General features: G+C 51.8%; 3 protein-coding genes across 4 annotated transcripts in view; 1 reads left to right on the forward strand and 2 right to left on the reverse strand.

The window, feature by feature from the left end:
• The window catches only part of GRINA (glutamate ionotropic receptor NMDA type subunit associated protein 1), a 595,197-nt gene that overhangs the window by 555,474 nt on the left and 26,846 nt on the right, over positions 1-12,877 (reverse strand). The window lies entirely within an intron of this gene.
• On the forward strand, positions 716-10,138 carry LOC121928661 (maestro heat-like repeat family member 5). Of its 2 annotated transcripts, XM_042463685.1 has the most exons (9): positions 716-846; positions 957-1,133; positions 5,456-5,611; positions 6,117-6,239; positions 6,802-6,904; positions 8,954-9,028; positions 9,271-9,364; positions 9,613-9,677; positions 9,891-10,138. In XM_042463685.1, the coding sequence occupies exons 1-9, from the start codon at positions 727-729 to the stop codon at positions 10,037-10,039; spliced, it is 1,062 nt and encodes a 353-aa protein (XP_042319619.1). In that variant the 5' UTR covers positions 716-726; the 3' UTR covers positions 10,040-10,138. The 2 variants fall into 2 exon arrangements, with proteins under 2 accessions (XP_042319619.1, XP_042319620.1); XM_042463686.1 differs by lacking the exon at positions 6,117-6,239.
• LOC121928659 (solute carrier family 2, facilitated glucose transporter member 11-like) overlaps positions 10,111-12,877 on the reverse strand; it is a 5,207-nt gene continuing 2,440 nt past the window's right edge. Inside the window, exons 5-9 of the mRNA XM_042463678.1 lie at positions 12,651-12,761; positions 12,434-12,535; positions 11,516-11,591; positions 11,071-11,198; positions 10,111-10,752 (exon numbers count right to left, since the gene is read on the reverse strand). Of these exons, the coding sequence (XP_042319612.1) occupies positions 10,528-10,752; positions 11,071-11,198; positions 11,516-11,591; positions 12,434-12,535; positions 12,651-12,761 (642 nt within the window). The 3' untranslated portion in view covers positions 10,111-10,527. The remainder of the gene's footprint in view (positions 10,753-11,070; positions 11,199-11,515; positions 11,592-12,433; positions 12,536-12,650; positions 12,762-12,877) is intronic.

Genomic DNA, 12,877 nt, shown 5'->3' on the forward strand with positions numbered 1-12,877 from the left:
ACTTGCTGCCTGTGCAAGTTTTTTTGCCTCCCACTGTTGGGTCCTTGCACTGTTTGCCTTGTTTCCTCTATGTCAATTTGACTATTTTCGCCATCCCTTTCGCCTTCCTTAATATTGCCTCCCTTCCCCTCGGAACTCAGTTTAAAGCCCTCCTGATCAAGTTCTTGAGACTGTTGGCAAAGACATTTCTTCCATGCTTCTAGGACAAGAGAGCTGCTCCACTCCTTTCCCTGCTGTGGGTTCCCAAGAGCAGCCCTTTTGGCCTGGTCTCGTGCTGGTGCCCCGCCGCCCCTTCCGCTTGGCTGGTACTCGCCCTCCCAGCCAAGGCCCCCTGCCCTTTGGGTGGCCCCTCCATGCAGACAGACACACTGGAGAATTGGAAGTATAATCCAATGTCAATCTGAACGCAGTCATAAGGTTTAACGTTATTGCGTGATAGACTGCCACACACAAATTTGGGCAATGGCATGCTCTTTTCAGGCAATGGGGAGCCAGTTTGAATGCAATGCGTATTCACGTAATTGCGCTAAACTAACGACTTTAAGTGAATGCGTTCTGGCCCCTCTTTCTTTCATTTGAATTTAAGAGAAATTCCTCCTGTTTGATAAACCTATGGGTCTCCCTTCCTTCCTTCCTTCCTTCCTTCCTTCCTTCCTTCCTTCCTTCCTTCCTCCCTCCCTCCCTCCCTTCCTTTCTCAGTTCCTTAAGAGCCCATCTGTCAGGAAGATGATGGAATGGACCAAGCTCAGGCAGCGCCTGGAGGAAGGGGCCTCCTCCTCTGCCAGCCCCGCCGTCAGAGGCCTCTGTCTGAAGGCCCTCAGGAGCGACATCTTCCAGCCAGGAGAGGTGAAGGGCAGGAGAGGGGTGCAGAGGGTCCCGGAAGGGCTGGGGGCTCCCCCTGCGAGGACAGCCTCCGCATACTGAGAGGTCACCTGGCCTCCTCTGGTCTTGCTCAGGTCAAGCGCCTGCAGGATCACCTCTTGGTCCTCATTGAGTCGGTCTTCAGTGGATGGCAGCAGGACGTCCTGCGGGGCCTGAAGGACATCCTGGCCACCCTCCATGATTTGAACGGCCAGGGGGCTGGGGACCTCACCCTGGAGTTCGCCGTGAACACCCGGTCCTTCTTCGAAGACGTAAGTTCTGGACCTGGACAAGACCATATGGGCTTCTTGCTGCCATCCCCTCAGGCCACGTTTGTCCCTCTTCAGGGCCCCATTTCCCACGAAAGCACATTGGGGTGGACAGTCCCCCTTCCCTTCCGTCTCCCAAGCCCCCGGCTGTCCTCCTGACTGGCCATCAGGCTGCCTCCCCGTGATGGTCAGTGGCTGCAGGCCAGAGAGGGAGAGAGTGCCCTGGAGCAGGTAGAGATCCTGGTGAAGCAGCAGAGTCAGGCTCCGTGCGGAAAGGAAACCTTGTCTGTTTGGTTGGCTTAGTTCCCTGCTATTCTCCCAAGTGGGACCCAAAGTGGATTCTGGAGGCTGGTGTTTTTATTGACCTGTATCCTGCCTTTCCCCCCAATATAGGAACTAAAGCCAGACATTTAGAACAATACAATGTAGAAACAGTACAGAACCAGTGCAATCTCTAAATCTAGAATGTTAAAAGCAATTAAACCGTTATCAAAAAATCAAAGCAGTTATGGATTAAAATGTCATCATAGTTTTATTTATTTAGTATTTCGAAATCCATAGTATCCCGATCATGATATCAAATCATCTCTATCGTCTTCTTTATACCAAAGCCATCAGAGGTAGAGAGATAGGATTGCTCAGCCTCACTATATCTATCTCTGTGACATTCTGCTATCTATGGCATCACTCCTTGTTCAGAAATATTATTGTCTTCATCTATTCACAACCTTTCTCTTAGCATAAATCCAGAATTCAACCAAGGATCATCGGTGACCCCCGTCTTCTTATTTATCCTTATGACATTCTTCTATTCCATCTTTTGTGCACAAAGTCTTCAAAGGGTCATTTTTATATTCCTCATTTCTTAGTAGTGCAGTTAGTTTATCCATTGCCTTAATTTCTAGGACCTTCTCTATCCATTCATCTATTGTTGGGTACTTGGCCAACAATATTCTGGCCGCTGTTATAAAGTCCGACACGATTTCCCAATATCTTTTCTCCGGCTCGCTCCCTAAATCATTGGTCCTATTAAGCAGGTCTAGTTGACTCCTATTACTTTCTGCCTATTGACATGTCTTTTCCCCAGAGCATGATAATAGCTTCCTTTGACTTGGCCACATTCCCAGCATTGGTCGTTTTGGTTACTATTAGGCATCTTGGATCATCTTGAGGCTGTCGAGGCTTCTAAGATATTTCCTTCCAGGTCTTGGGCCACAGTAAACGTAGCTGTTTTCCCCCATGAGTTTTCCCAGTCTTCCAGCGCAATCGGATGCCCCGCATCCTGTGCCCAACTTCTCATATGAGATGTGATTGTTTCGGATTCAAGCTCCCTTGATGCTAGAAGCTTATAACATTTCGAAACCTATCCCAAAGTCCTTCCTTTAATAAGTCCTCTTTCCATTTAGATTTAATTTGAAAATCCCTCTGCGTCCTCGTTCTTCCCTGGGTTTGATGTCTATCTCCCTCTTGTCGTTCTCTTAATCAAGACCTTATCTCTTACCCGGCTTTGTGATTTCCCCCATCTGCATCTTGAAATACATTCTCAAGAGGGGCTTCCTGATTAGCGGAGTGTTAACTAAATCCTTGCCATACCCTAAGTATCTCACATTGGATGACTCCACATTTAACCCGGTGTCGTTTTCTGGCCTAACCCAGTCCTGCAGCCATAGCAGCCCTGCGGCCCAGAAATACAGTTTGGTATTTGGAAGAGCACAGCCACCCTTTTCCTTTCTTTTCCGTAATGTCTGTCTGAGGTTTTATCCTTTCCAATTTCAAAATGGTCTTGTCGTTATTAATTAGGGGCAGGTTTAAAAAGAGATACAATATTCTTGGGAGTACATTCATTTTGATGGTACTTATTCTTCCTAACAGTGACGGGGCCAATTCATTCCATCTCTGCATCTCCCTTGAGATCTGTCTCCATACAACCTTCTAATTACTTTCATATAAGTCTATGTTTTTATTCGATAACCCAAGGACTTAAATCCTGAGAAGAAACCAAATTCATTCATTTCCCCTAAAACACAATCAATACAATTGATTGGATCTTCTAGTATTAGTAACCCATCGTCAGCATAGGCCTGGAGCTTGTATTCAACCCCTTTTACCTTTGCGCCAGTCATTGTTTTGTTTGCTCTAATAGAGTTATTCAGGACTTGTAAAGCCCTCATAAAGAGCAGCGGTCAAAGGGGGCAACCCTGTTTTGTGCCCTTCTCTACCTTAATATCGTTTGTCTTTTGCCCATTTATTAAAACGTGAATTTTTGGGTCAGCGTATAATTGGGCAATATTTGATAGCCATCTACATCCAAACCCTGTTCTTTTCATGACCTCAAACGTAAATTTCCATCGCAAATTACCAAAGGCCTTCTCAGCGTCTGCCAGCATTAGTGCCCCTTTTTATCATTGTGTGTTGTATAGTGTTCTGTGATGTTCAGGATGGTGCGTGTGTTAAATCTTGCCTGTCTTCCTGGTAAGAATCCATTTTCATCGGCATGTTTAATGCCTTTCAATACAATTTTCAGTCTCTTTGCCAGAGTTCCTGTAGACATGTTTGAATCTACCTTTAGATGGAGTGCAATGGGTCTGTAACTCGCCAGCTCAGTCTTGCCTTTACCCTCCTTAGGAATTAAAGCCACATCCGCCGGGTATCCCCTGATCTGCTTCCTTATGGAACACTTTCCCTCATTCCCTGGCCATCTCTCTTGCAAAGGTTTGATCAAACACGGCCGATAGCCGTCTTCCAAAGCCTTTCTTCCCTTCAGTATTTCCTCCTCCTGTATTGGTTTCTCCAACTCCTCCATTCCTTCTTTTGTCGATTGTATTCTCTTCTTTCTATCAAGGTAGATGCTTCATTTTTCATCAAAATCCTCATCCTGATTATCCTTATTTTCTTTGAATACATTTGTGAAATACAACTCTTGAAATGCTCTTATTATCTCTTGAGTTATTATTTTTTGGCCAATCTTAATGTCATTCATCATCCTTTTCTCAGTTTCTTTTTTAATTTGTACGCTAACCATCGTCCCGATGGTTTATTAGCTCCTTCGAAGGATAGTCGTTTAATTCTCATGAACCATCTCTTCCGTATTTGGCTGCTGTAGTCTATGTTTTAGTATTACATCTTGATTTTTCAGATTATTACTATTCTTATGTATTCTCGTTTTTTCCTCCAATATCTTTAAATGTCTTTTATAACTTTTCCGTCTTTCTGTCTTTTCATTTCTGATCCGAAAACAGTTATGAATTAAAATGTAACTTGTTAAAAACTCAGTGCAAACCTTAAAGTTGCAGAGCAGTTAAATCCCATCCGTGGTCAGTTTGCAAAGGCCTGGCAGCACAAGAATGCCTTTAAAGGAGAGCAGGCCTCTCCCCTGTTCCCCCAAAGGGCCTGAGGTTTCGGGGGGAGAGTGCCCCATCTGGCGCAGGAGGGGAGCCCCTACTCAGCTGACCAGGAGCATCTCTGCCTTGTCTGGATTAGGTTTCAATCCAGTTGTCCTTATTCAGTCCACCAGTTTAGTACTCAGACCACTTCCTTGGTCTTAGATGGAAAGGAGAGCTCAACTGGGGTGCCATCAGCACAGTTGACCCCCAATGCCACTCTCCAGAGAGCCTCTCCCAGCATTTTCATGGAGACCATCAGGAGGGCCAGCTGCAGAGAGCCAGGGGGAAGACCCCATTCCCTGCTAGGAGGCCTTGGGGGACTACAGCCACTCCGGCCAGGAGAGAACAATGGTTTTGCCCTCTAAGCAACACAGGGCCACCGACGGAGGCCTTCCTGAGTCCCAAGGGGGGGATGCTGGGCCCTTTTGAGGCAAAAAAATCACAAAATTTGGTTTTGACAGTTATAGGCTGGGGGGGGGAATGCCCCCTTCACCAGCTAGGTATCATTTCAGGGCATTTTAGAGCAAAAAGAGTGACCCCTGGGGGCTTCATGCGGTCCCCTGACATGTTAAGCAGCATGGGAAACCCACTGTAGACCGATGGCCATTTTGTTGAACAGCCCATTCAACAGCCTCACCTTCTGAGAGCGCTTGACCCTCCAAGGGGACAGAAGCCACGGCCAAAGAGGGGCTCCAGAGTTCATCCCTGAGTGGCCACCCAGAAGGATGCCACGGCCCAAGAGGTCCAGCAGAACTCACAGGGATGCATTCCCTTGTCGGTTGCCCCGCAAGGTGTCCTGAAACCAGACTGACCCAGGTCCAGACAGTCCGCGTCCCCTAGGGACCCTGGGGCTTTGTGAAGGGTGGCCCCAGCATGCCATGCTCAGCCCACTGTGGATTCTCCACACACTTCTTGCCTGACGTCTCTCTCCTCTCCCTCCAGGAAAGACCCAGCGTCCGCGCCAGTGCCTTCGCTTTGTTCGGGCAGCTGGTGATGGGTGCCAAGGAAGCAGAGAAGGCCTTCTTGAAGCAGGAGGTGCTTTACAGCCTCCTGCCGGTCATTCTGCACCTGCGGGACCAGGACAGCGCCACCGCCATGGCAAGTCCAGCCGGAGCCAGACCTTTTCTCCCCCAGAGCCTCCCTCGACTCAACCCCAAAAGGCCCCAAAGGGCCAGGCAGGAGGCAGGTATGGCTTCCGCATCTCCAGAAGGCAGGCGGAGAAGGCCCTTCTCTGCGGCCCTGCAGAGCCACCTGGCTGGCCGGCCAGGAGAGGGGCAGCCCAGGCCCAGCCTGATGTGAGTGATTGCCCCTGGCAGGCAGAGCCCCGAAGGCACAAACCGCCCTCATCCCTCCTTTGAGCCCTTTCAGAGTAAAGCGGGAGGGGCCCAAAGGAGACAAAAGACGAGGGTGGGACACCCTGCTCTCCAGGGCTCTCTGGGTCAAGGGAAGGGTCAGCTTTTTAGGACGGGCGTCTGCCAAACCTCAGGCTGCAGAGAGGCAAGCACTTCCGCTAGGGGAAGGGTTTGCCCTCAGGACTTTGCAGCCGGGCACCCCATGGAGTGAAGTGGGTGGGAGACCAATCTCCATCTCTCTTTGGCTGCAGAGCTGCAAACTGGCCCTGCTGCACTGCGGCCACTTCCTGAGGTGGCCAGATCTGCACCTGATGTTCCACAGCCTCGCCTGGAAAGACCTCCTGGGCTGCCTAGCTGACGCCTGGAGCCACCTGGTCAGTGGAAGCCTCCCCTCCTTCTCCTGCCTCAGTGGTCAGTAGGAGCCAGGGACCAGCCCAGGAGGGCTCCAAGAGGAACAAGCTATTCAGGGGTTGTCCCGGCAATAGCCTTCTCAATGCTGCAAATGAAGCACAATTGCCGCAATGTGAAAGCACCCCTCGCTTTGGTCGCAGTGCTGGCGCAGAAACCCAGCCATTCAAAGGGTCCGCAGCAGCTGTGGGCTGCAGCCAGGGACTCTGGCCAGAGGGCTCTGCTTTTGTGCAGGCAGCCGTGGGGCACCCGCTTGGCTCTCCCTTGAAGGGGACAGAGTCCCCTGCCAGCCTTGACTTGACCGCTAGCTCCGTTGTCTCCGCCAGGCAGAACCTCTCCCTTGCCTGCCTCCTTCCACCCCACAGCCACCATCAGTGCCCCGATGGCTTGCTCCATGAGGTCCGGTCTGCCAGGGTCGGTTGCAGCCATGGGCTCCCTTTGGCCATGCCTTGTGCCAGGGGTAGGCCCATAAGTGACTGGGGCCACGTGGGGCTTGCAACTGACGGCTCTTCTCTCCTTTCTCGGCAGATGAAGAACCACCGGGAGAGCACTCACATCTTCATCTCCCAGGCCTTGGGGTACCTCCACCACCCCCAGGCCAAAATCCGGCGCACGGCAGCACAGTTCATAGGTGAGCCAAGGGCCAGGCGCCCCATCACTGCAAAGCATGGTGGCCTTTGCTCCCTCTCCCCCGGGTCCTTGGGGGACCCTTCTCTGGCCGCTTTACACATGGACCCCCCCCCCCCCCCGAGCCTCTGGGGATGGTCTTTGCAGAAGCTGCTGGCCGGTTCTCAGCATCATTTAGCAAAGCATTTATCGGCCTGATTAGTTTATTTGGCCCCTCTGGAAACATCCTTTTGAATGGACTGGATTGGGAGCGGAAGAGCTGGACTTTGAGCTCATTGAGGCGTTGTTGTCGTTTGGGGTGAGAAATGCTGTAATTGATACCTGAACTGTGTGAAGTGTGTACATTTATCAGGTTCTGACATGTGTTAAGACCCGTCCAAACAAGAATGCCTCCCATGAGGCATCACCTTCTATCATTGTTATGATTATTGCTATGATGATGATTATTATCCTGCCTTTTTAAGATACAGCTGTAAAAAAGAAATCACATCAGAGATAAGTTAGAAATCATTATTACTATTGTTGAGGTCTCTTCCCATGGATCAAGGTGGGGAATAACAACATTGAACACACGCACCACGCAATTTGAAACACATGTTAAAACGCATATCAATTTAAAATGAATAAATAAGATATACACACATTAAAACGGTCCACCTTTGAAATCCACAATTTAGAAGTCACCTGGAAAAGTCTTCTGGAAGAGGCTAGTCTTCGATGCTGTCTTAAATTCAGAGCCTTCAGAGCAGAATCTCTTCCGGAAGGCCATTCAGCAGATTAGGGGCAGCTGGAGGGAAAGCCCTTTAATTAAGCTTCAAGTTTAATTAAAAAGCCATTAGAAGTATGACCAATAAAAAAGCAACGCATAAAGTGTGTAGCGCATGGCGGCTGCCAGGCCCTCAGAGGCCTCCTGGGACAGAAGGGCCCTTCTCTGGCCAGGAATGGTCAGTGGGAGGAGGAGGACCGCAGCCTCCGGCCAGTCTCTCTAGCCAGGAAAGGGGGGGGCCTTGCCTTGCTGGACCCCAGAGGCATGGTCAAGGGCTCTGGCTGGACAGAGAGGAGGGGGCATGGGGAAAGACCAGCCTCTGCCCCATACTTTGAGCACAGGGGGCTGCGGGGGCCACAGAGGATCCGTTCTGCTCTCTGCTCTCCTTCCGCACAAGTCGAAGGCCAGGTGGGTCAGGCGGCCAGGCCCAGGGGAGGAAGGGAGCCCCACGGGGCGGAGGGCAGTGCCCCACTGAGCATGTGCAGGACTAAGCGGAGGGTGACAGCACTGCTCCTGGAACACCTGCGTTTTGGTTGAAAGGGGCTTGGCGTCCGCCTGTTTCCGTGCAAAATGCCGTAAGGGATGGAGGGAGTGGGTGAGGCTCAGTGAGCGGAGGAAGGGGCCGCCCTGAGGGTCTTTTAAAATGACCTTTCAAATTTTTATCCTGTGCAAATTTCCTTTAAAAACATCACAGTTTACCAAATTTTCACTGTAACGACATCATCAAACTATGGATATGTAACTACGCTGAGATCTAATTTAAAGGTATAATTTTAATTCTGCTAGTTGTTTATGTCACAACTATCACCATTAGATTCAGTGACATGTGGGACTTGTGAGTAACTTCAGTACAAAAACATTCCCAGGGACTCTAAATGGCATGGGAACAAGAGAAGGCGGTCAGCGGGGGGCCATGGGTGGCGCCATGCGTCCCTGCACCGGGTGAGCCCAGTCGTGCCACTGGCCCAGGGCCTCCTCAAAAGGACACGTGGCTCGAGGGTGGGCCCCGTGTGCCACGATCTCCTGGCACTGAAACCCCGGCCCTGGCAAGGAGCAAAGGCAGCCCTTGCCCCCTCCCACCATCCCCAGGCCGCCAGGACTCACCTGCCATCACAAGGCCCAGATCTGGCTGGTATTCGGCACACAAGGCTAAAGGTTTTGGGGCATGGGCTTATAGACAGTGGGAAGAGGGTGGTGTGCCAGAGGGAGGGGGCAGTCTCCCTTTGCAAAGGGATGCTTTGATAGGATGCAGAGCATAGGTCCCAAGGGCTGTCCCTTCCTGCTTAGGCCACACACTGACCGGCTACAGCTTGGAGCTGTCGAAACACTTGGAGCAGGAGGACATCCTCCACCTGAGGAGAGGTAAGGGGGCTTGTGGGACTTCCAGATGAACGGACAGGGGCCGCTCTTCTCCCCCGGGGCAACTGAGGGGCTCAGCGCATGGTTTGTGGGACACAAGAGGGAGCGGCTGGCCCTCCTTTGTCTCCTTCTTCCGTGGGCAGAGGAGGTGGTGCCTTGCTGGAAAGCTCGACCGGCTACACAGGCTGAATGGTTTCCCAGCAGCATCCCACTTGGTCACCCGTGGACCTCTGTTTCTTCTCCAGTTTTCCAGGGAATGGCGTCGCACCCAGACCCAAGCATGGTGCGCTTTGCCAAAAATTACCTGGGGACCCTGCAAAAGCTGTCACCCAAGAAGAGGTGAGCAGTGCATTTGCAGTGGCAGAGGCGGCCCAAGGAAAGGGAGGGAAGTAGGTTGGGGTCCCCGTGTGGGGTGTGACCACATGTGTGTGCACAAAATGGTGGCCATGGGTGTGTCTGGTGCAGCTGCTTCAGGGCGCTGGAGCGAGACCCTCACGGGGGCCATGGCTCCTGCCAAGGAGGGAACAAGAGACGGGCCTGGAAAAGCCGGACCAAGGCCCACATGGTGCCATCTGCTCCCCTCTCAGGCTATCGGGCGCAGGAGAGGAGCCTCCAGCGGTCCCTGGCAAGGAGGACACCAGCACCGTTAGAGGCGAGTCCTTTGACCCTCCATCCCCTCTGGGACCCCCACCCGGACCCCCACAGGCGCCACACTGGCCAGGGGTCCTTATGGCTCTGGGAAGGAGCGGCCAGGTTGCCCCTGGGGCTGGGATGCGGCACACCTGTCTATGCGCATGTGTCTGTGCATAGTTTGTGCTGCAAAAGCAGGCAAGGACCAGTCGCTCAGCCTGCCTTCCTTCTTCAGGGATCCAGCTCCATGGGACTTTTGACGGACCGCCAGCCACACTGCCGCCGGACTCCCCTGTGCGCGGAGGGTCACCGGTGGTGAAGCGAAGCCGCAAGATGCTTCTGGGCGCACAAAGCCCCCGGCCAGAGAGACGGCCCCTTCCTTAGCAAGGGGCTGCCCTCTTATACGCAACCAAACTTCTCACACATTTGTTCTGGATCTGGAAAGGATTGGAATTAATTATTGTTATTGTTGTTATATTTATTTATATCCCATCCTTTCTTCAAAACTGGGACTCGAAGCGGCCGACAAAATTAAAAACAGTACAATTAAAATGATTAATGACCAGAACTTTCCACCTTTGGAGAAGGCAAAGACAAAACATACTGCTTCTATATTTATATATTAAATATCTACTTATTTATCATATAAGTTCTCTCTCTCTCTCTCTGGATGCAGAGACTTTTGCATCAACAGCAAAGCTTTGTTGCGGTCCTTTAAAATCTTCCTTCCCTAACAATGAAGCGAATTCCCATCCTTGCCAAATGAAAATTAAACGCAACTCTGCTTTTGCAACAGTTCTTCTGCAATCCTCAGGGATCATTATTTGGGGAACCTGTTTGAGTGATTTGGGGCATGAATCTGATGGACGATTTCAGAAACTGGAGTAGACAGAAGGATCCTCCTGGAAGCGCTTCCTGAAAACGGCGGCCAGCCTCCATTTCAGAGGAGGCTTCCTTGGTGTTGCCTCCGCATTGAACTCTTCCGTGATTTCAGCCACTGATTTGCCTTTCGTCTCCGGCAGGAAGAGGAAGAAGAAAATTCCAGATCCCACCAGGACAACAGCGAAGATGAGGAAGCAGAAAGGACCCAGGGCCTCCTGGGAGGGGAAATAATGGAGGGAATGAACGATTGACCATTTTGAATGCTATCAAGAACCAGGCTTAGCCCAGTTTAGAAGAGCTGCTCCCTCTAGTGGCGAAAGACATCTGTCTGTCGCAGAATGTGCTTTGCTCACTTGCGCATCTCGCATTCAGCACAATTTGCTTTGCAATGGGTCACTGGAGGCTTAAAAATAGGCAAAATGTGGAAATCTGCAGTCTCCATGTTGGGAAGGGGAAACACACTTCAACTGAGAATGGGACTGAGGCAGAGAAGGCCAAGGGGAGGTGGGAGTTGCGTGTGGAGAGACACTGACCACAGCGAATGGGAAGGTTATTCCAATGACAAAGAGGCCGGCCCAGTTGAGGCAGCCGCCAATCACGAAGGCTGCTGGTCTTAACGAATGGCTGAAGATCTCCATCATGACTGACATGGTCGCTCCATCTGAGGAAGAGAGAGCGGAAGCAAGGAAGGAAGAAAAGAAGAAAAGAGAAAGAAGGAAAGCAGGAAGAGGGAGGGAGGAGACAGGCAGGCAGGAAGGAGAAGAGATGAAGGAAGGAAGAGCAATGGAGGGAGGCAGGGATGGATGAATAAAGGAAAGAGAGAGAAGGGGAGGAAGGGGCCAGTTACAGCCCTGACCTGTGCTTCCCTCAGTCCGGCCTCCAGAGACTTGGTAGCCCCAGCCAGGGACTTGGTAGCCCTGGCCGGCCGCCTAGCCATCCCTCCCCTTTCCCTCCCTTCCTTCCTTCCTTGCTACTCACTGGGCCCCAATCCGAAGAAGACCACGAAGAGGAAGAGGAGGGCGAGGCTGCCATGGGAGGCCCAGCGATGCTCTTTCTGAGATGGGAGGAAGGACGGAAGGAAGGGGGGATTTGGGGGATGCAGAGAGAGGAGACAGGGTTACTTCCCGTCCGCACTGGACCGGGATCTACCCCACATCAGACCTCGGTGTGCATCTGCAATGAGAAAATGATGCAGCCTGGCTCCAACTGCCCCAATTCAGCCTTTGGGTTCCTGCGATTTGCAGTTTGGTGTAGCTCCGGGGCAACCTGACAGAGGCTGGCCATAAAAACTACAGATCCCAGGTTCCATGGCATGGAGCCATGGCAGTTAAAGCAGAGTCAAGCTGGTACAATTCTGCCGTCTGGATGGACTTGGAAGGATAGCTGGGAAGGAACCAGACAAGGCCTGACTTTGCAAGGCCTGATCTGGGCTGTGGATCATCCCTAGTTGTTTTTGAGGATTTCCAGAAGCTGTCACAAAACAACCAGAGAGCAAAGCATTATTAAGAGTAATATTTATGGTATTTGGGAATGGAAACCAGGCCCTGACTTTGCAAGACCTGAGGAAGGCTGTTCATGACAACGGAGATCTCTTGGCAAGAAGAGCCTGAAGCCAAAGCCAGTCTGACGGTGAGAAACTGGGACGTAGCCAGGATTTTAGGAAGGGGGGGGTCCAGACTAAGTGCCACCATTATAACGGGGCTTGGGCGCGGTGGCGCAGCAGCACGCACCATTCATTTTTCTAATGGAAGGGGGTCCGGACCCCAAGAACCCCCCCCCTTGGCTACGTCCCTGTGAGAAACAGCAGCCAAGACCCAGGTGCCATATCTGGGTCAGGACCAGAGCCAGGGCCTGGGTTTGCAAGGCCTCTTTTTGTGTGTTTGCGCTCCTTCTCACCTGGAGGGAGAGGGTCAGGGCCAGGAGGCCAAGGGCTGCGGCCATTGCCCCACAGCCACCCCACAGCAGGGCCCTCCGGCCGATCCGTTCAATGGTCAGCACCTGCGGGAGAAGGAGGAGGAACCGGGACATTTTAAAAGCAGCCGAGGAAGCGGAAACGCACGGGGTTAATAACCAGGGACATCCCAACCAAAGGAGTACTGCGTTCAAGTCTTACGCAGAGGAGGGCCGAGGCGAGTTCGCAGAGGCCAATGCCGAGGGAGAGGTAGGGGATCAGGGCCTCCCCGAATCCTGCGGCACGGAAGACCTCAAAAGTGTAGAAATAGACCTGCGGAAGAGAGGAAGGAAGGAAGGAAAGCATGAACGTGGAGAAGGTTCTGGGAACGGAGGGAGGGAAGGAAGGAAGGAAGGAAGGAAGGAAGGAAGGAAGGAAGGAAGGAAGGA

Source organism: Sceloporus undulatus, chromosome 4 (genome assembly GCF_019175285.1).
Source record: "Sceloporus undulatus isolate JIND9_A2432 ecotype Alabama chromosome 4, SceUnd_v1.1, whole genome shotgun sequence".
Lineage (NCBI taxonomy): Eukaryota > Metazoa > Chordata > Lepidosauria > Squamata > Phrynosomatidae > Sceloporus > Sceloporus undulatus.